This window comes from Anomaloglossus baeobatrachus, chromosome 3 (assembly GCF_048569485.1).
Source record: "Anomaloglossus baeobatrachus isolate aAnoBae1 chromosome 3, aAnoBae1.hap1, whole genome shotgun sequence".
In the NCBI taxonomy this organism is placed as follows: domain Eukaryota; kingdom Metazoa; phylum Chordata; class Amphibia; order Anura; family Aromobatidae; genus Anomaloglossus; species Anomaloglossus baeobatrachus.
The window spans coordinates 583,709,070-583,730,098 of NC_134355.1; the positions used below are offsets into that span (position 1 = coordinate 583,709,070).

At 51.9% G+C, this 21,029-nt stretch overlaps 1 protein-coding gene across 1 annotated transcript in view; it reads right to left on the minus strand.

Annotated features, from left to right (window-relative positions):
• Nucleotides 1-21,029, minus strand: part of LOC142296903 (E3 ubiquitin-protein ligase TRIP12-like) — a 498,462-nt gene that overhangs the window by 113,320 nt on the left and 364,113 nt on the right. The window contains exons 25-26 of the mRNA XM_075341010.1: nt 4,917-5,101; nt 4,682-4,809 (exon numbers count right to left, since the gene is read on the minus strand). Coding sequence (XP_075197125.1) covers nt 4,682-4,809; nt 4,917-5,101 — 313 coding nt within the window. The remainder of the gene's footprint in view (nt 1-4,681; nt 4,810-4,916; nt 5,102-21,029) is intronic.

The following is a 21,029-nucleotide window of genomic DNA, read 5'->3' on the forward strand; positions in this document are numbered from 1 at the left end:
ATGATAGCATCCACCTGTGCCAGACCAGCTGAAATAGCTTGGAGTGCCCACACGGCCGCGAATGCTGGAGCAAACGACGCGCCGATAGCTTCATAGACAGATTTCAACCAAAGGTCCATCTGTCTGTCGTTGGCATCTTTAAGTGAAGCGCCATCCTCTACTGCGACTATAGATCTAGCCGCAAGCTTGGAAATTGGGGGATCCACCTTTGGACACTGGGTCCAGCGTTTGGCCACTTCAGAGGGAAAAGGATAACGGGTATCCTTAGAACGTTTAGAGAAACGCTTGTCTGGATGAGCGTCGTGCTTCTGGATTGATTCTCTGAAGTCAGAGTGGTCCAAAAAAGCACTTAATTTACGCTTGGGATACAGGAAATGGAACTTCTCCTGCTGTGCAGCTGCCTCCTCTGCTGAAGGAGCTGGTGGAGAAATATCCAACAGTCTATTAATCGCCGATATAAGGTCATTAACCATGGCGTCACCATCAGGGGCATCCAGATTGAGAGGGGCCTCAGGATTAGAATCCTGATCACCGTCCTCAGTCTCATCACAGAGAGACTCTTCTCGCTGAGACCCTGAGCAGTGTGATGACGTCGAGGGTCTTTCCCAGCGAGCTCGCTTAGGCTGCCTGGGACTGTCATCTCAGTCAGAGACTTCAGCTTGTGATGCTTGAGACCCCCTTGAAGTACGGATTAGTTCCAACTGAGGGGGACCGGAGAGCATAGACACAGCAGTGTCCATGGTCTGAGGAACTGGCCTGGCCTGCAAGGTCTCCAGGATTTTTGTCATAGTCACAGACATTTTATCAGCAAACACTGCAAAGTCTGTCCCCGTCACCGGGGCAGGGTTCACAGGCGTCTCTGCCTGGGCTACCACCACAATAGGCTCTGGCTGACGAAGTGCCACTGGGACTGAACATTGCACACAATGTGAGTCATTGGAGCCTGCCGGTAGATCAGCCCCACATGCAGTACAAACAGTGTACACAGCCCGTGCCTTGGCAGCCTTGCGTTTTGCGGATGACATGTTGCTGCCTCCTCAGAGCAGTACAGGGTGTCCAGCCAAGAAGCGACCTTACAGTGCACTATATAAATATATATATATATATGGTACCAAGAAAAAAGTACACTAATATAACACTGAGGCACTAGAGGGGCCAGCACTACTGTGCTGCTTACCGCCCGCTTAGGAGCGGTGTGTGGACGCCAGAAATCCCTCTAGTCTGGGTCTCCCAGAGCCTGCTGCCTTTCCCCAGCCAGACCGCATGTGTAATGGCTGCCGGCGTCCTTGTGGAGAGGGGGGGCGGGCCCTGGGCGTACACCGACGAAGAGCGGGAAGTCTGCTTCCCCCTGTGCCTAGTGAGAGGGCTGGAGCATGTAAATAAAGCTCCAGCCCTCGGCGCTGTCAATTGAGCAGCGTCTCTCCCCTACCCTGATTGACAGGGTGGGGGCGGGAACGAAGCGGCGCTAGGCCGCAGAAGCCGGGGGCTAAAGTTAGAAGCGCCGCCGCCGTAAAAGCGCGGTCGGCGCAAAGTCCCCGGCGCACTACAAGTCGCAGCTGCGCCGCCGCTCCAGGAGCGGTCGGCGCAGTAGTTCCCAACATGAAACGTCACTCAGCAAAGCTGCAGTGACCTAACCCCAGCGCACAGCGCTACTGTCCCCGGCGCACTATAACGCTCAGCAAGCCTTGAGAGTGTCCGTGCCTGCCGGGGACACAGAGTACCTGAAAGTTGCAGGGCCTTGTCCCTGAACGGCACTCCCGCTCCAAATCCAGCAGGTTCTCTGGGTCTGTGGATGGAGCCCGGCCCCAGGGCTTGGGGGCCGGCAAGATCCCACTTCCACAGAGCCCTCCAGGGGATGTGGAAGGAAAACAGCATGTGGGCTCCAGCCTCTGTACCAGCAATAGGTACCTCAACCTTACAAGCACCACCGCGGGTGAGAAGAGAGCATGCTGGGGGCCCCATATGGGCCCTCTTTTCTTCCATCCGATATAGCCAGCAGCTACTGCTGACTACAAACAGTGGAGCTATGCGTGGATGTCTGACCTCCTTCGCACAAAGCAGAAAACTGGTGAGCCAGTGATCCCACTGGGGGTGTATAGCCAGAAGGGGAGGGGCCTTACACTTTTAGTGTAATTGCTTTGTGTGGCCTCCGGAGGCAGTGCTATACACCCAATCGTCTGGGTCTCCCAATAGAGCGCCGAAGAAAACAGCTTATTAGGAGAAGAAGAGGTGAGCGCTACCACCAGTCTTGTCTCATGCCAACTGATAAGCATCCTGAAAAGATTCATGTGTGGGGTTGCTTCTCAACCAAGGGAATCGGCTCACTCACAGTCTTGCCTAAAAACACAGCCATGAATAAAGAATGGTACCAGAATGTCCTCCAAGAGCAACTTCTCCCAACTGTCCAAGAGCAGTTTGGCGCCCAACAATGCCTTTTCCAGCATGATGGAGCACCTTGCCATAAAGCAAAGGTGATCACTAAATGGCTCATGGAACAAAACATAGAGATTTTGGGTCCATGGCCTGGAAACTCCCCAGATCTTAATCCCATTGAGAACTTGTGGGCAATCATCAAGAGACGGGTGGACAAACAAAAACCAACAAATTCTGGCAAAATGCAAGCATTGCTTATGCAAGAATGGACAGCTATCAGTCAGGATTTGATCCAGAAGTTGATTGAGAGCATGCCAGGGAGAATTGCAGAGGTCCTGAAGAAGAAGGGTCAACACTGCAAATATTGACTTACTGCATTAACTCTTTCTAAGGGTACCTTCACACTTAGCGATGCAGCAGCGATCCGACCAGCGATCTGACCTGGTCAGGATCGCTGCTGCATCGCTACATGGTCGCTGGTGAGCTATCAAACAGGCAAATCTCACCAGCGACCAGTGAACAGCCCCCAGCCAGCAGCGACGTGCAAGCGACGCTGCGCTTGCACGGAGCCGCCGTCTGGAAGCTGCGGACACTGGTAACTAAGGTAAACATCGGGTATGGTTACCCGATGTTTACATTAGTTACCAGCGCACACCGCTTAGCTGTGTGTGCAGGGAGCAGGGAGCCGCGCACAATGAGCGCTGGCTCCTTGCTCTCCTAGCTACAGTACACATCGGGTTAATTAACCCGATGTGTAATGCAGCTACATGTGCAGAGAGCAGGGAGCCGCGCACACTGCTTAGCGCTGGCTCCTTGCTCTCCTAGCTGCTGTACACATCGGGTTAATTAACCCGATGTGTACAGCAGCTACATGTGCAGAGAGCCGGAGCCGGCAGCACAGGCAGCGTGAGAGCTGCAGAGGCTGGTAACTAAGGTAAATATCGGGTAACCACCTTGGTTACCCGATGTTTATCTTGGTTACAAGCTTACCTCAGCTGTCAGACGCCGGCTCCTGCTCCCTGCTCGCTTCATTTGTCGCTCTCTCGCTGTCACACACAGCGATCTGTGTGTCACAGTGGGAGAGCGCCTTTGAAGAAAACGAACCAGGGCTGTGTGTAACGAGCAGCGATCTCGCAGCAGGGGCCAGATCGCTGCTCATTGTCACACACAGCGAGATCGCTAATGAGGTCACTGCTGCGTCACAAAAAGCGTGACTCAGCAGCGATCTCGGCAGTGAGCTCGCTGTGTGTGAAGCACTCCTAACTGTCAATATAACCTTTTGGTACTCATAATATGATTGCAATTATATTTCTGTATGTGATGTAAACATCAGACAAACACAATTAAAAACCAGAGGGCAACAGATCATGTGAAAATATAATTTTGGTGTCATTCTCAAAACTTTTGGCCATGACTGTACAAGAATTTGATAATCTAGATAATTTGGCAACTATCCAGTGTCACAGTTGTCAGTGTCAAGCGATGATGCCCTCTGCTTGCTCCTAGCTTTGTTAGGAAATACGGATACACAGAAGGAGTGCAATGTGCCCATTAGGATTCACAGACTGTAAAAGGTGCTTTACACGCTGCGACATCGCTAGCGATCGCTAGCGATGTAGAGCGCGATAGCACCCGCCCCCGTCGTTGGTGCAACATTTGGTGATCGCTGCCGTAGCGAACATTATCATTACGGCAGTGTCACATACACATACCTTGTCTGCGACGTCACTTTGACCGCAGAACAATCCCTCCCTCAAGGGGGAGGGGCGTTCGGCGTCATAGCGACGTCACTGCAGCGTCACTAAACGGCCGGGCAATAGAAGCGGAGGGGCGGAGATGAGCGGCCAGAACATACCACCCACCTCCTTCCTTCCTCATTGCCGGTGGACGCAGGTAAGGAGATGTTCGTCGTTCCTGCGGTGTCACACATAGCGATGTGTGCTGCTGCAGGAACGACGAACAACATCGTACCTGCAGCAGCAACAATATTAAGGAAATGAAAAACGTGTCAACGAGCAACGATTTTTCACGTTTTTGTGCTCGTTGATCGTCGCTCATTTGTGTCACACGCTGCGATGTCGCTACCGGCGCCGGATGTGCGTCACTAACGACGTGACCCCGACAATATATCGGTAGCGATGTCGCAGCGTGTAAAGTACCCTTAAGTTTGTAAGCACAGCCACCACTGCTCTGGGTATCTGTGGAATTGTGTTACTCTGTATGTGTCACCTGTGAAATGTAAAGTGCTATGGAATATGTTGGCGCTATATAAAGATTATTATTAGTATTAAGTCAGACATAACCTTACCGTGCCACGATACATCATGTTTCTTTGAATTCCTAGGAGATGTTTTGGTTGGTGCAGTTTGGGCACGACCTCGCTTGCCCCTTGCTTTATTCTTGGTCCTCTCCTCTTCTTGTCTAACTGTTTTGTACCTGCAATTGACAGATATTGCTGATATCGCTCTCTAATGTGAAAGGAAAGTAAAAAGAAACAGACTGGGGTGTTCTGACAAAGCTGCATACACACAGGGGGCTCTTACCAGATAGTGTGGGTGTCGTTCCAGATACTGGCTCTTCCTAGAGGATTAATTTCATTTTCTGTGGACTCTCTGTCCTCCTCTGTCTCTATGCTGTACTCTCTCACTGCTTCGTACACTGTCATGCTGTAAGGCAGTAACTGATCCTCGATGTAAAGCTGCAGCCTGTGCTGTACACTTCCTGCAGCCTGGGGAAGACAAAGTCAGACATTTTGTTATGGCTATGGCCAAGTTGATAGAACAACTCAAAAGATTACCTATATATACATAAAACAATTTGAAATAATAACTAGTGATGGGCGGACCCAGACTGTACAAGTTCAGATCCACGTGGTTTCACACGTACCCGAGTGCTGGGCCCAGGCCTGGAATTCTCAGGGAATTCCGGGTATTGATCCAGCATTCAGATAATACAAAAAAAATGGAAAAAATAAGGAAAAAAATAATAAAGCACGCGGCCTCTAGCCACCGAGTCTCCTGCACGGCTAAAACTGCTCCCGTGGCCGCTCATTCATGTTCAGGGCCACTCATAACCTTCATTGTATATGCACTTCTTTCCCTGCCCACCGGTATCTGTGATTTGTTGCAGTCAGACGCGCCCCCAACTGTGTGACAGCATGTCTGTTTGCGATCACAGGTCACTGTGAGCTGTGATTAACCTCTTGAAGCCCCGATTGCCACTGAACCAGGGCAATTGGGAAGAGCTGGGTAAAGCGCTGGGATTGTCACATCTAACAGATGCGGCAATGTTGAACGACTGCAGGCTGCTATTATTAGGCTGGGGGGGGGGCTATAAGCATGGGTTTACCCAGCCTGATAATAGCAGCCATAGGTATCAGGCTTTATCATGGCTGGGTATCAAAATGTGGGAGGGGAGGGGGAAGGCCGCACGCTGTTTTTTTAAAAAATTTTATGTAAATAATTAAAAAAAAAAAATAGTCTCATGTGGCTCCTCTTATTTTGATACACAGCCAAGATAAGCACACGGCTGGGGGCTGCAGCCTGTAGCCATATGCTTTCTCTGCTTTGGGTATCATAATATAGAGGGATCCTACGCCAATTTTTGTATTTATTTTTACTGAAATCTACACTGACCCGCAGAAAGCGCCTGTGATTGGTTGCAGTCAGACGCTGTCACACAGGCTGGGGGCGAGTCTGACTGCAACCATGATTGATTGCTTTCAGTGAGAGAAACAAAATTAAAATTTTGTAGTTGTGATGCCTTTTAATGGCTAACTAAAATAAAAATAAAATATGGAACTTCCGGATCCGGTCCTGGCTGAGGTGGAGGCATAAAGAAGAAGCTCACGCGACCCCCCGTGGAATCAGTCAGAATAAAGCTCCCCCGTTCACGTGGCCCCTTTGCAAGTAACACAGCGGGGAACAGGAGGACGGCAGGCATGGAGCGGTACCTGCTACGGAGTGCTAGCAGTGGAGAGGGATCCTGGAGGAGCAGCACCGCTGAATGTCTGCAGGGCATGGAGGAGATAAGCATGGTGCCGGCAAGTCTGCTGGGGGAGGTGCCAGAAAACAAGGCAAGAGAAACAGCAACGCTGGGCCAGAGAGGGAGAGAAATGGAGGATGTAAATGAGGAGGCAGAGATCACTGATCCTGCAGAGCAGTGGATGCAGGGGTCAGAAGAGGGAGGATCGCAATGGGAAGATGCAGGAGACATAGAAGGAACAGAGAGAGAGGAAGAAGAAGGTGGAGCTGAAGGGGTGCATGGAGGATTAGGAGGGCAGGAGGAAAATGCAGGCCAGCAGTGTAGGGGGAACAGATCTGGCCAATCTTCCCAAAAGGTAAATGAAGGGAATTTTGTTTACTTACCGTAAATTCCTTTTCTTCTAGCTCCAATTGGGAGACCCAGACAATTGGGGTGTATAGCTTCTGCCTCCGGAGGCCACACAAAGTATTACACTTAAAAGTGTAAAGCCCCTCCCCTTCTGCCTATACACACCCCCGTGCATCACGGGCTCCTCAGTTTTGGTGCAAAAGCAGGAAGGAGGAAACTTAAAAATTGGTCTAAAGTAAATTCAATCCGAAGGAAGTTCGGAGAACTGAAAACCATTCAACATGAACAACATGTGTACACAAAGAAAACCAGCCCGAAGGGAACAGGGGCGGGTGCTGGGTCTCCCAATTGGAGCTAGAAGAAAAGGAATTTACGGTAAGTAAACAAAATTCCCTTCTTCTTTGTCGCTCCATTGGGAGACCCAGACAATTGGGACGTCCAAAAGCAGTCCCTGGGTGGGTAAAATAATACCTCGTAATAGAGCCGTAAAAACGGCCCCTTCCTACAGGTGGGCAACCGCCGCCTGAAGGACTCGCCTACCTAGGCTGGCATCTGCCGAAGCATAGGTATGCACCTGATAGTGTTTCGTGAAAGTGTGCAGGCTCGACCAGGTAGCCGCCTGACACACCTGCTGAGCCGTAGCCTGGTGCCGCAAAGCCCAGGACGCACCCACGGCTCTGGTAGAATGGGCCTTCAGCCCTGAGGGAACCGGAAGCCCAGAAGAACGGTAGGCTTCGAGAATTGGTTCCTTGATCCACCGAGCCAGGGTTGATTTGGAAGCCTGTGACCCTTTACGCTGGCCAGCGACAAGGACAAAGAGTGCATCCGAGCGGCGCAGGGGCGCCGTACGAGAAATGTAGAGTCTGAGTGCTCTCACCAGATCTAACAAGTGCAAATCCTTTTCACATTGGTGAACTGGATGAGGACAAAAAGAAGGTAAGGAGATATCCTGATTGAGATGAAAGGGGGATACCACCTTAGGGAGAAATTCCGGAACCGGACGCAGAACCACCTTGTCCTGGTGAAACACCAGGAAAGGGGCTTTGTATGACAGCGCTGCTAGCTCAGACACTCTCCGAAGTGATGTGACTGCTACGAGGAAGACCACTTTCTGCGAAAGGCGTGAAAGAGAAATATCCTTCATTGGCTCGAAAGGTGGTTTCTGAAGAGCCATCAGCACCCTGTTCAGATCCCAGGGTTCTAACGGACGCTTGTAAGGAGGGACTATGTGACAAACCCCCTGCAGGAACGTGCGTACCTGTGGAAGTCTGGCTAGGCGCTTCTGAAAAAACACAGAGAGCGCTGAGACTTGTCCGTTAAGGGAGCCGAGCGACAAACCCTTTTCCAATCCGGATTGAAGGAAGGAAAGAAAAGTGGGCAAGGCAAATGGCCAGGGAGTAAAACCCTGAACAGAGCACCAGGATAAGAATATCCTCCACGTCCTGTGGTAGATCTTGGCGGACCTTGGTTTCCTGGCCTGTCTCATAGTGGCAATGACCTCTTGAGATAACCCTGAAGACGCTAGGATCCAGGACTCAATGGCCACACAGTAAGGTTGAGGGCCGCAGAATTCAGATGGAAAAACGGCCCTTGAGACTGCAAGTCTGGTCGGTCTGGTAGTGCCCACGGTTGGCCCACCGTGAGATGCCACAGATCCGGGTACCACGACCTCCTCGGCCAGTCTGGAGCGACGAGGATGGCGCGGCGGCAGTCGGACCTGATCTTGCGTAACACTCTGGGCAGCAGTGCCAGAGGAGGAAACACATAAGGCAGTTGAAACTGCGACCAATCCTGAACTAATGCGTCCGCCGCCAGAGCTCTGTGATCTTGAGACCGTGCCATGAATGCCGGGACCTTGTTGTTGTGCCGGGACGCCATTAGGTCGACGTCCGGCATCCCCCAGTGGCAACAGATCTCTTGAAACACGTCCGGGTGAAGGGACCATTCCCCTGTGTCCATGCCCTGGCGACTGAGAAAGTCTGCTTCCCAGTTTTCTACGCCCGGGATGTGAACTGTGGATATGGTGGAGGCTGTGGCTTCCACCCACAGCAGAATCCGCCGGACTTCCTGGAAGGCTTGCCGACTGCGTGTTCCGCCTTGGTGGTTGATGTATGCCACCTCGGTGGAGTTGTCCGACTGAATTCAGATCTGCTTGCCTTCCAGCCACGGCTGGAACGCCTTTAGGGCAAGGTACACTGCCCTTATCTCCAGAACATTGATCTGAAGGGAGGACTCTGGCTGAGTCCAGGTACCCTGAGCCCTGTGGTGGAGAAAGACCGCTCCCCACCCTGACAGACTCGCGTCCGTCGTGACCACCGCCCAGGATGTGGGTAGGAAGGATTTCCCCTTCGACAATGACGTGGGAAGAAGCCACCACCGAAGGGAGGCTTTGGCTACCTGAGAAAGGGAGACGTTCCTGTCGAGGGACGTCGACTTCCTGTCCCATTTGCGGAGAATGTCCCATTGAAGTGGACGCAGATGAAACTGCGCAAAAGGAACTGCCTCCATTGCTGCCACCATCTTCCCTAGGAAGTGCATGAGGCGCCTCAAGGGGTGTGACTGGCCTTGAAGGAGAGATTGCACCCCTGTCTGTAGTGAACGCTGTTTGTCCAGCGGAAGTTTCACTATCGCTGAGAGAGTATGAAACTCCATGCCAAGATATGTCAGTGATTGGGCCGGTGTCAGATTTGACTTTGGGAAATTGATGATCCACCCGAATCTCTGGAGAGTCTCCAGAGCAATGTTCAGGCTGTGTTGGCATGCCACTTGAGAGGGTGCCTTGACAAGCAGATCGTCTAAGTAAGGGATCACCGAGTGTCCCTGAGAGTGTAGGACTGCTACCACTGTTGCCATGACCTTGGTGAAAACCCGTGGGGCTGTCGCCAGGCCGAAAGGCAGTGCCACGAACTGAAGGTGTTCGTCCCCTATGGCGAAACGTAGGAAGCGCTGATGCTCTGGTGCAATCGGTACGTGGAGATAAGCATCTTTGATGTCGATTGATGATAGGAAATCTCCTTGGGACATTGAGGCGATGACGGAGCGGAGCGATTCCATCCGGAACCGCCTGGTTTTTACGTTTTTGTTGAGCAGTTTTAGGTCCAGAACAGGACGGAAAGATCCGTCCTTTTTTGGCACCACAAACAAGTTGGAGTAAAAACCGTGACCCTGTTGCTGAAGAGGAACAGGGATCACCACTCCTTCTGCCTTCAGAGTGCTCACCGCCTGAAGAAGAGCATCGGCTCGCTCGGGGGGCGGAGATGTTCTGAAGAATCGAGTCAGAGGACGAGAGCTGAACTCTATCCTGTAACCGTGAGACAGAATGTCTCTCACCCAACGGTCTTGTACCTGTGGCAGCCAGGCGTCGCAAAAGCGGGAGAGCCTGCCACCGACCGAGGATGCGGTTTGAAGAGGCCGAAAGTCATGAGGAGGCCGCTTTGGGAGCGGTTCCTCCGGCGGTCTTTTTAGGTCGTGACTTAGACCGCCATGAATCGGAGTTCCTCTGACCCTTCTGTGGCCTGTTGGACGAGGAGAATTGAGACCTGCCCGCGGGCCGAAAGGACCGAAACCTCGATTGTACCTTCCGTTGTTGAGGTCTGTTTGGTTTGGACTGGGGTAAGGATGAGTCCTTTCCCTTGGACTGTTTAATGATTTTATCCAATCGCTCACCAAACAGGCGGTCGCCAGAAAATGGCAAACCGGTTAAGAACTTTTTGGAAGCAGAGTCTGCCTTCCATTCACGTAGCCACATGGCCCTGCGGACTGCCACCGAATTGGCGGATGCTACCGCCGTACGGCTCGCAGAGTCCAGGATAGCATTAATGGCGTAGGACGCAAACGCCGACGCCTGAGAGGTTAAGGACACCACCTGCGGAGCAGAGGCACGTGTGACTGCATTAATCTGCGAGTGACAAGCTGCGATAGCTTGGAGTGCCCATACGGCTGCGAATGCCGGAGCAAAGGACGCGCCGATAGCTTCATAGATGGATTTCAACCAGAGCTCCATCTGTCTGTCAGTGGCATCTTTGAGTGAAGCCCCATCTTCCACTGCAACTATGGATCTAGCCGCCAGTCTGGAGACTGGAGGATCCACCTTGGGACACTGAGCCCAACCCTTGACCACGTCAGGGGGGAAGGGATAACGTGTGTCCATAAGGCGCTTAGAAAAGCGCTTATCTGGACAAGCTCGGTGTTTCTGGACTGCCTCTCTGAAGTCGGAGTGATCCAGAAAAGTACTAATTGTACGCTTGGGAAACCTAAAACGGAAGTTCTCCTGCTGAGAAGCTGACTCCTCAATTGGAGGAGCTGGGGGAGAAAGATCCAACACCTGATTGATGGACGCTATAAGGTCATTCACTATGGCGTCTCCTTCAGGTGTATCTAGGTTGAGAGCGGCCTCAGGATCAGAATCCTGATCTGCCACCTCTGCTTCATCCTCTAGAGAGTCCTCCTGCTGAGACCCTGAGCAGTGTGATGAAGTCGAGGGAAGCTCCCAGCGAGCCCGCTTAGGCGGTCTGGGACTGCGGTCCGTGTCGGAGACCTCACCGTGGAACCTATGAGTCACCCCAGGAGCACTTTGCTGCTCCAACCGAGGGGGGCCTGGGGTCAATGATTCAACAGTGCCCGGAGCCTGTGTTACCGGTCTGGACTGCAAGGCTTCTAGTATCTTAGCAGACCATTTATCCATAGACTCAGAAAGTTTGTCAGCGAATACTGCAAACTCCGTCCCTGTCACCTGGACAGTAGTAGCAGGTGGTTCCACCTGGGTCACCAGTGGCAGGGGCTCCGGCTGAGTAAGTGCCACAGGGGCCGAGCATTGCACACAATGAGGGTAGGTGGAACCTGCCGGTAGTATAGCCGCACATGAGGTACAGGTTGCAAAGTAAGCCTGTGCTTTGGCACCCTTGCTTTTTGCGGACGACATGCTGTTTTCTCCTCTGAGTACAATCCGGGAGGGTATATAGCCAAAAATCAACAGTGCGACAGTACAGAGAAAATGTATATCATATAAGCATATATATAAATACACTTCGGCACCCAGGGGGGCCAGCACCTAGTAACAGGTGCGGCTTACCGACCGCCCAAAGCGGTTGTGTGACCACCAGATTCCCTGCCTGGGCCTCCCAGAGCCGTGTTGTCTCTCCTCTCCAGCTTCAGAAGTGCTGACAGGAATGGCTGCCGGCGTTCTGTGGGGAGGAGGGGGCCGTGGGCGTGCCCTAGAAAGTGCGGGAATCTGGTGCCCCACGGTGCTCAGTGAGGGGGGAGGAGGATACAAAGTATGCTCCAGCCCTCAGCGCTGACGTCCAGTGCAGCGTCCCTCCCTTCCCCTGACTGGCAGGCCCGGGGGCGGGAGTATGCGGTACTAAGCCGCAGAAGCCGGGGAGTAAAGTTATAAGCGCGGCCGGCAAACAAGCGCGGCCAGCGCGGTAGTCCCCGGCGCACTAACACACCCAGCAGTGCTGCAGCGTGTATGACACAAGCGCTCCATGCGCCGTCCCCAAGGGGACACAGAGTACCTCACAGTAGCAGGGCCTTGTCCCTGACGATACCCGGCTCCTGTCCAGCAGATTCCCCAGGGGCTGCGGAGGGAGCACGGTCCCAGTGCCTGGAGACCGATTAGGATCCCACTTCACCCAGAGCCCTTAAGGGATGGGGAAGGAAAACAGCATGTGGCTCCTGCCTATGTACCCACAATGGGTACCTCAACCTTAACAGCACCGCCGACCAGAGTGGGGTGAGAAGGGAGCATGCCGGGGGCCCTGTTATGGGCCCTCTTTTCTTCCATCCGATATAGTCAGCAGCTGCTGCTGACTAAATTGTGGAGCTATGCGTGCATGTGTGCCTCCTTCGCACAAAGCATAAAAACTGAGGAGCCCGTGATGCACGGGGGGGTGTATAGGCAGAAGGGGAGGGGCTTTACACTTTTAAGTGTAATACTTTGTGTGGCCTCCGGAGGCAGAAGCTATACACCCCAATTGTCTGGGTCTCCCAATGGAGCGACAAAGAAAAAATCATTAATACCCCTTTTAAAATAAACAAAAAACGTGCAAGCACAAAGTTATTACAATCTGGAAAATTACTGGGAGAAGAAAGAGGATCAGCACAGACAAGAAAATCTAAGGGAACAGCACCACCTGCAGGTCATAAAGAGCAACCGCAAGAGTTCAATGTGGATTACAAAAAACTGGCAATAGAAGTGGCCTCTCACCTGTCTAAAGAAATAAAAGTGGCCATTGAGGCAGTTATACAAAATTCACTTGCCAATATACAAAAGCAGTTAAACGACCACGCTAATAGACTAACAGACACAGAACAGAGAATTTCTGATTCTGAGGATGTAATCCAGAGCATGCAGGAGCAAATTGCAAATCTTGTGAAATCCAATGAATATTTAAAAGACAAGGCAGAAGATCTAGAAAACAGATCAAGACGCAACAACCTGCGTATTGTGGGGCTGCCAGAATCGGTATCTTTGGGACAGCTAGACAGCATATGTGAGCAGGAGCTACCACAGGCCCTAGGCATAAAAGCAAAGTTTAGAGTGGAGAGGGCCCACAGAGTGGGACCACTGAGGCAACAGGAGGTGAACAAAGGGAAAGGACAAAATTCAAGTAATAAACCCGCACCAAGAGCCAGACAGGTGATAGTCAAATATCTCGACTACAAACACAAAGAGGAAATACTGAGGGCTTGAAGAGACCGAAAACGCCCATTACAGTACAAAGGCAACAGACTGCTAATCTTCAGACAGACTACTCTGCTCATGTTTCTAAGAGAAGGAAGGAATTCAGTAAAATATGCACATTCTTGTACAACAAAAGAGTAAAATGCCAGCTGCTCTACCCAGCTATACTAAAAGTCAGAAACCCTAATGGCTCGTTCACATACTATAAAGATCACAAGGAAGCGGAAAACACCCTCATGTCAGAGCACGACAAGAACCGGACGGGAGGACAGGACAGAGGATCCAGCGGAGGAGGCACCAACGGAAGAGGATACCCCACAGGCTTGGGAAGAGAAGGAACAACACAGAGGGCAAGTGCAAAGTGAGGTCGGAGGAGAGAGGAGACTAAAGCGGCCTTTACACACTACGACATCGCTAATGCGAAGTCGCTGGGGTCACAGAATTTGTGATGCACATTCGGCCGCATTAGCGATGCCGTTGCGTGTGACACCTATGAGCGATTTTGCATCGTCGCAAAAACGTGCAAAATCGCTCATCGGTGACATGGGGGTCCATTCTCGAATAACGTTGGAGCTGCAGGTACGAAGTAGTTCGTCGCTCCTGCGGCAGCACACATCGCTCCGTGTGACGCCGCAGGAACGAGGAACCTCTCCTTACCTGCCGCCGGCCCCAATGCGGAAGGAAGGAGGTGGGCGGGATGTTACGTCCCGCTCATCTCCGCTTCTCTTGGATGGCCGCTCAGTGACGTCGCTGTGACGCCACACGGACCGCCCCTTTAGAAAAAAGGCGGTTCGCCTGTCACAGCAACGTCGCAGGGAAGGTAAGTATGTGTGACGGGTCCGGCCAATGCTGTGCGACACGGGCAGCGATTTGCCCATGTCGCACAACCGATGGGGGCGGGAACGCACGCTAGCAATATCGGTACCGATATCGCAGCGTGTAAAGCGGCCTTAAGTCCAATCCAGCAGCACAGTCCTAAGTCGGGTCTCAGGGACCAGCGACCGGAGAAGAATCCGGACACATGATTTGTGAGTGGGTTTACCCTGTTTTTGTTTTTCTTTTTTGTTTTCCTCAACCAAGAAAAGACGCTCATGTTATTGCATTAAGATGAGAGGGGAGAGGTGCCACGAGGAGGAGGGAAGGAGGTCCCACTAAACTTTTTTTTTTCTCTTTGCTCCTCCCCCCTCTCTCTTTTTTTTTTCCTCTGGATTGCTTACTAGATCCATGCATAGCAGATTCGGTCCATTCGGCTGGACAGTGCCCCAATTTCAAGACTGTCCCGATTGTTTATCTCACGAATGTTTTTCCATATTTACCATATTGCATTAATACTGACATAGTATTTGCGGTCAATGCATGTTATGCGGGGGGATAAAGTACAGGATATGTTTGTTAAGGGGGGTGACTAGGGAGCTTCATATGTTGGCTAGGAAAAGGGGAAGTCACTGACATGGCGAAAAGCGCCGACACTTCCTCAAAAAGAACATGTTGCATAATTGTCCGTTATTTGTTTTTTCTTTGTTGTTCTGGGTTATATTTACAAGTTGAGGAAAGGAAGTGTCATTCTGGAGGAGCCATCTGTGAATTTAGAGTTAGCCGTCTCGTCTCCACTGATGCTGAGGTCTTGAGAGATGGAAATGGTAAGAGTAGTCTACTTAGGCAAAAATGGTACAATTAACAACGTGGAACGTTAAGGGCCTAAGATCACCCAACAAGCGAGCAATGATCCTAAGGCACCTGAAAAGATTAAAAACAGATATTGCTCTACTACAAGAAACCCATTTGGGGAGGGAGGATTTTTTTCGCATGAAGAAATTCTGGGTAGGTTCAGTGTATGGGGCACCGGCGCAAGGTAGGAAGGCGGGCACATTGATTTTGATAAACAGCTCAGCCATGAAGTAGTGGCTCATGAGGAAGATGATCAGGGAAGGTGGCAACATCTAACAATTACTAGTCCAGCGGGTACACTCAGTATTTACAATATATATGGTCCAAACTTGCATCAGATTACGTTTCATGATAATATGAAAGCTATCATACTATCAGATGAGGCACCCAACATCATAGTGGCGGGAGACTTCAACACAGTACCGAACTCGGCTGAAGACAGAAGGAGAGGGGAGGGGGTGGGGGAGAAGGGTCCCGGGGACAAGCGAATGGTAAACAGGGATGTATCATTAGAAGATATAGGGCAGAAAAGATATATGGAGGCTAACCCACCCACACGATAGGGAATATACACACTTCTCCTACCCACATGACAGCTGGTCGCACATAGATCAAATTTGGATGTCTCGGGATCTTGTGAATGGAGCAAAAAACTGCGTGATTGAGAATATGTGATCTATGATCACAGTGCGGTGAGAGTGGACATCAGAGAGAATTTCAGGAGAGGTTCTGACATTATATGGAGATTCCCGTCGTTCCTCCTCAGACAGGATCATTTTCACAAGAAACTGCGAGAGTGGTGGGAAGAATTCACAGAGGACAACAAGGAACAAAGGGAGACTATTGTTCTGGGAAACGGCAAAAGCGGTTCTGAGGGGACGTTTGGTGGGATATGCGGCCATGATCAAACGGAGGACGAATGAGAAATATAAATCCCATTGTGAAGCAGTGCAGCTAGCATATACAAATTATCTGGTAGATAGGTCTAGTTCGGCAAGGAACAGATGGTTGGAGGCAAAGAGGGGCTTTGATGAGTGGGCCAAAAAAATGGAACAACTCTTTTGGTCTCACAAGGAAGCTGATCTTCATAGATTCGGCAATAAGGCAGGGAGAATGTTGGCAAATTTGGCAAGGGGTAGCAGAAAAACAATGGTAATCTCCAAAATGAAAACAAAGGGGGCGGGGGGGGTAACCACAGATCCCAAAGATATCAACAAGGTGCTGGGGGAATACTATAGAAAGCTATATGGGTCAGGAAGAAGGGAATTTTGTTTACTTACCGTAAATTCCTTTTCTTCTAGCTCCAATTGGGAGACCCAGACAATTGGGTGTATAGCTTCTGCCTCCGGAGGCCACACAAAGTATTACACTTAAAAGTGTAAACCCCTCCCCTCTGCCTATACACCCCCCCGTGCATCACGGGCTCCTCAGTTTTGGTGCAAAAGCAGGAAGGAGGAAACTTATAAATTGGTCTAAGGTAAATTCAATCCGAAGGATGTTCGGAGAACTGAAACCATGAACCAAAAAAACAATTCAACATGAACAACATGTGTACACAAAAAAACAACAGCCCGAAGGGAACAGGGGCGGGTGCTGGGTCTCCCAATTGGAGCTAGAAGAAAAGGAATTTACGGTAAGTAAACAAAATTCCCTTCTTCTTTGTCGCTCCATTGGGAGACCCAGACAATTGGGACGTCCAAAAGCAGTCCCTGGGTGGGTAAAAGAATACCTCGGTAAAAGAGCCGTAAAACGGCCCCTTCCTACAGGTGGGCAACCGCCGCCTGAAGGACTCGCCTACCTAGGCTGGCATCTGCCGAAGCGTAGGTATGCACTTGATAGTGTTTCGTGAAAGTGTGCAGACTCGACCAGGTAGCCGCCTGACACACCTGCTGAGCCGTAGCCTGGTGCCGCAAAGCCCAGGACGCACCCACGGCTCTGGTAGAATGGGCCTTCAGCCCTGAAGGAACCGGAAGCCCAGAAGAGCGGTAGGCTTCCAGAATTGGTTCTTTGATCCACCGAGCCAAGGTTGACTTAGAAGCCTGCGACCCTTTACGCTGGCCAGCGACAAGGACAAAGAGCGCATCCGAGCGGCGCAGGGGCGCCGTACGAGAAATGTAGAGTCTGAGTGCTCTCACAAGATCTAACAAATGCAAATCCTTTTCACATTGGTGAACTGGATGAGGACAAAAAGAAGGTAAGGAGATATCCTGATTGAGATGAAAAGGGGATACCACCTTCGGGAGAAATTCCGGAACCGGACGCAGAACCACCTTGTCCTGGTGAAACACCAGGAAGGGGGCTTTGCATGACAGCGCTGCTAGCTCAGACACTCTCCGAAGTGAAGTGACTGCCACTAGGAAGACCACCTTCTGCGAAAGGCGTGAAAGAGAAATATCCCTCATTGGCTCGAAGGGTGGTTTCTGAAGAGCCGTTAGCACCCTGTTCAGATCCCAGGGTTCTAGCGGACGCTTGTAAGGAGGGACTATGTGGCAAACCCCCTGCAGGAACGTGCGTACCTGTGGAAGCCTGGCTAGACGCTTTTGAAAAAACACAGAGAGCGCCGAGACTTGTCCCTTAAGGGAGCCGAGAGACAAACCCTTTTCCATTCCAGATTGAAGGAAGGACAGAAAAGTGGGCAAGGCAAATGGCCAGGGAGTAAAACCCTGATCAGAGCACCAGGATAAGAAGATCCTCCACGCCCTGTGGTAGATCTTGGCGGACGTTGGTTTCCTGGCCTGTCTCATAGTGGCAATGACCTCTTGAGATAACCCTGAAGACGCTAGGATCCAGGACTCAATGGCCACACAGTCAGGTTGACGGCCGCAGAATTCAGATGGAAAAATGGCCCTTGAGACAGCAAATCTGGTCGGTCTGGTAGTGCCCACGGTTGGCCCACCGTGAGATGCCACAGATCCGGGTACCACGACCTCCTCGGCCAGTCTGGAGCGACGAGGATGGCGCGGCGGCAGTCGGACCTGATCTTGCGTAACACTCTGGGCAGCATTGCCAGAGGAGGAAACACATAAGGTAGTCGAAACTGCGACCAATCCTGAACTAATGCGTCCGCCGCCAGAGCTCTGTGATCTTGAGACCGTGCCATGAATGCCGGGACTTTGTTGTTGTGCCGAGACGCCATGAGATCGACGTCCGGCGTTCCCCAGCGACAACAGATCTCTTGAAACACGTCCGGGTGAAGAGACCATTCCCCTGCGTCCATGCCCTGGCGACTGAGAAAGTCTGCTTCCCAGTTTTCTACGCCCGGGATGTGAACTGCGGAGATGGTGGAGGCTGTGGCTTCCACCCACAGCAGAATCCGCCGAACTTCCTGGAAGGCTTGCCGACTGCGTGTGCCGCCTTGGTGGTTGATGTATGCCACCGCCGTGGCGTTGTCCGACTGAATTCGGATCTGCCTGCCTTCCAGCCACGGCTGGAACGCCTTTAGGGCTAGATACACTGCCCTTATCTCCAGAACATTGATCTGAAGGGAGGACTCTGGCTGAGTCCAGGTACCCTGAGCCCTGTGGTGGAGAAAGACCGCTCCCCACCCTGACAGACTCGCGTCCGTCGTGACCACAGCCCAGGATGGGGGCAGGAAGGATTTCCCCTTCGACAGAGAAGTGGGAAGAAGCCACCACTGAAGGGAGGCCTTGGCTGCCCGAGAAAGGGAGATGTTCCTGTCGAGGGACGTCGACTTCCTGTCCCATTTGCGGAGAATGTCCCATTGAAGTGGACGCAGATGAAACTGCGCAAAAGGAACTGCCTCCATTGCTGCCACCATCTTCCCTAGGAAGTGCATGAGGCGCCTCAAGGGATGCGACTGGGCTCGAAGGAGAGATTGCACCCCTGTTTGTAGTGAACGCTGTTTGTCCAGCGGAAGCTTCACTATCGCTGAGAGAGTATGAAACTCCATGCCGAGATATGTCAGTGATTGGGCCGGTGTCAATTTTGACTTTGGGAAATTGATGATCCACCCGAATCTCTGGAGAGTCTCCAGAGCAATGTTCAGGCTGTGTTGGCATGCCACCCGAGAGGGGGCCTTGACAAGCAGATCGTCTAAGTAAGGGATCACCGAGTGTCCCTGAGAGTGTAGGACTGCTACCACTGTTGCCATGACCTTGGTGAAGACCCGTGGGGCTGTCGCCAGGCCGAAAGGCAGTGCCACAAACTGAAGGTGTTCGTTCCCGATGGCGAAACGCAGGAAGCGCTGATGCTCTGGTGCAATCGGCACGTGGAGATAAGCATCCCTGATGTCGATTGATGCTAGGAAGTCTCCTTGGGACATTGAGGCGATGACGGAGCGGAGAGATTCCATCCGGAACCGCCTGGTTTTCACGTGTCTGTTGAGCAGTTTTAGGTCCAGAATGGGACGGAAAGATCCGTCCTTTTTTGGCACCACAAACAAGTTGGAGTAAAAACCGTGGCCCCATTGCTGAAGGGGAACAGGGATCACCACTCCTTCTGCCTTCAGAGTGCTCACCGCCTGAAGAAGAGCATCGGCTCGCTCGGGGGGTGGAGATGTTCTGAAGAAACGAGTGGGAGGACGAGAGCTGAACTCTATCCTGTAACCGTGAGACAGAATGTCTCTCACCCATCGGTCTTGGACATGTGGCACCCAGGCGTCGCAAAAGCGGGAGAGCCTGCCACCGACCGAGGATGCGGTTTGGGGAGGCCGAGAGTCATGAGGAGGCCGCTTTGGGAGCGGTTCCTCCGGCGGTCTTCTTAGGACGTAACTTAGACCGCCATGAATCGGAGTTCCCCTGACCCTTCTGTGGCCTGTTGGACGAGGAGAATTGAGATCTGGCTGAGGGCCGAAAGGACCGAAACCTCGATTGTACCTTCCGTTGTGGAGGTCTGTTTGGTTTGGACTGGGGTAAGGACGAGTCCTTTCCCTTGGATTGTTTAATGATTTCATCCAATCGCTCGCCAAACAGGCGGTCGCCAGAAAATGGCAACCCGGTTAAGAACTTTTTGGAAGCAGAGTCTGCCTTCCATTCACGTAGCCACATGGCCCTACGGACTGCCACTGAATTGGCGGATGCTACCGCCGTACGGCTCGCAGAGTCCAGAACAGCATTCATGGCGTAGGACGCAAAAGCCGACGCCTGAGAGGTTAAAGACACAACCTGCGGAGTAGAGGCACGTGTGACTGCATTAATCTCAGACTGACAAGCTGAGATAGCTTGTAGTGCCCATACGGCTGCGAATGCCGGAGCAAAGGACGCGCCAATAGCTTCATAGATGGATTTCATCAGGAGCTCTATCTGCCTGTCAGTGGCATCCTTGAGTGATGCACCATCTGCCACTGCAACTATGGATCTAGCCGCCAGTCTAGAGACTGGAGGATCCACCTTGGGACACTGAGCCCAACCCTTGACGACGTCAGGGGGGAAGGGATAACGTGTGTCATTAAGGCGCTTAGTAAAGCGCTTATCTGGAAACGCTCGGTGTTTCTGGACTGTATCCCTGAAGTCGGAGTGATCAAGAAACCCACTCCGTGTACGTTTGGGAAACCTAAAATGGAATTTCTCCTGCTGAGAAGCTGACTCCTCAATCGGAGGAGCTGGAGGAGAAAGATCCAACACCTGATTGATGGACGCTATAAGGTCGTTTACTATGGCGTCCCCTTCAGGTGTATCAAGGTTGAGAGCGGTGTCAGGATCAGAGCCCTGATCTGCCCCATCCGCTTCATCCTCCAGAAAGTCCTCATGCTGAGACCCTGAACAGTGTGATGAAGTCAAGGGAAGCTCCCAGCGAGCCCGCTTAGGCGGTCTGGGACTGCGGTCCGTGTCGGAGACCTCACCGTGGGACCTATGAGTCACCCCAGGAGCACTTTGCTGCTCCAACCGAGGGGGGCCTGGGGTCAATGATTCAACAGTGCCCGGGGCCTGTGTTACCGGTCTGGACTGCAAGGCTTCTAGTATCTTAGCAGACCATTTATCCATAGACTCAGAAAGTTTGTCAGCGAATACTGCAA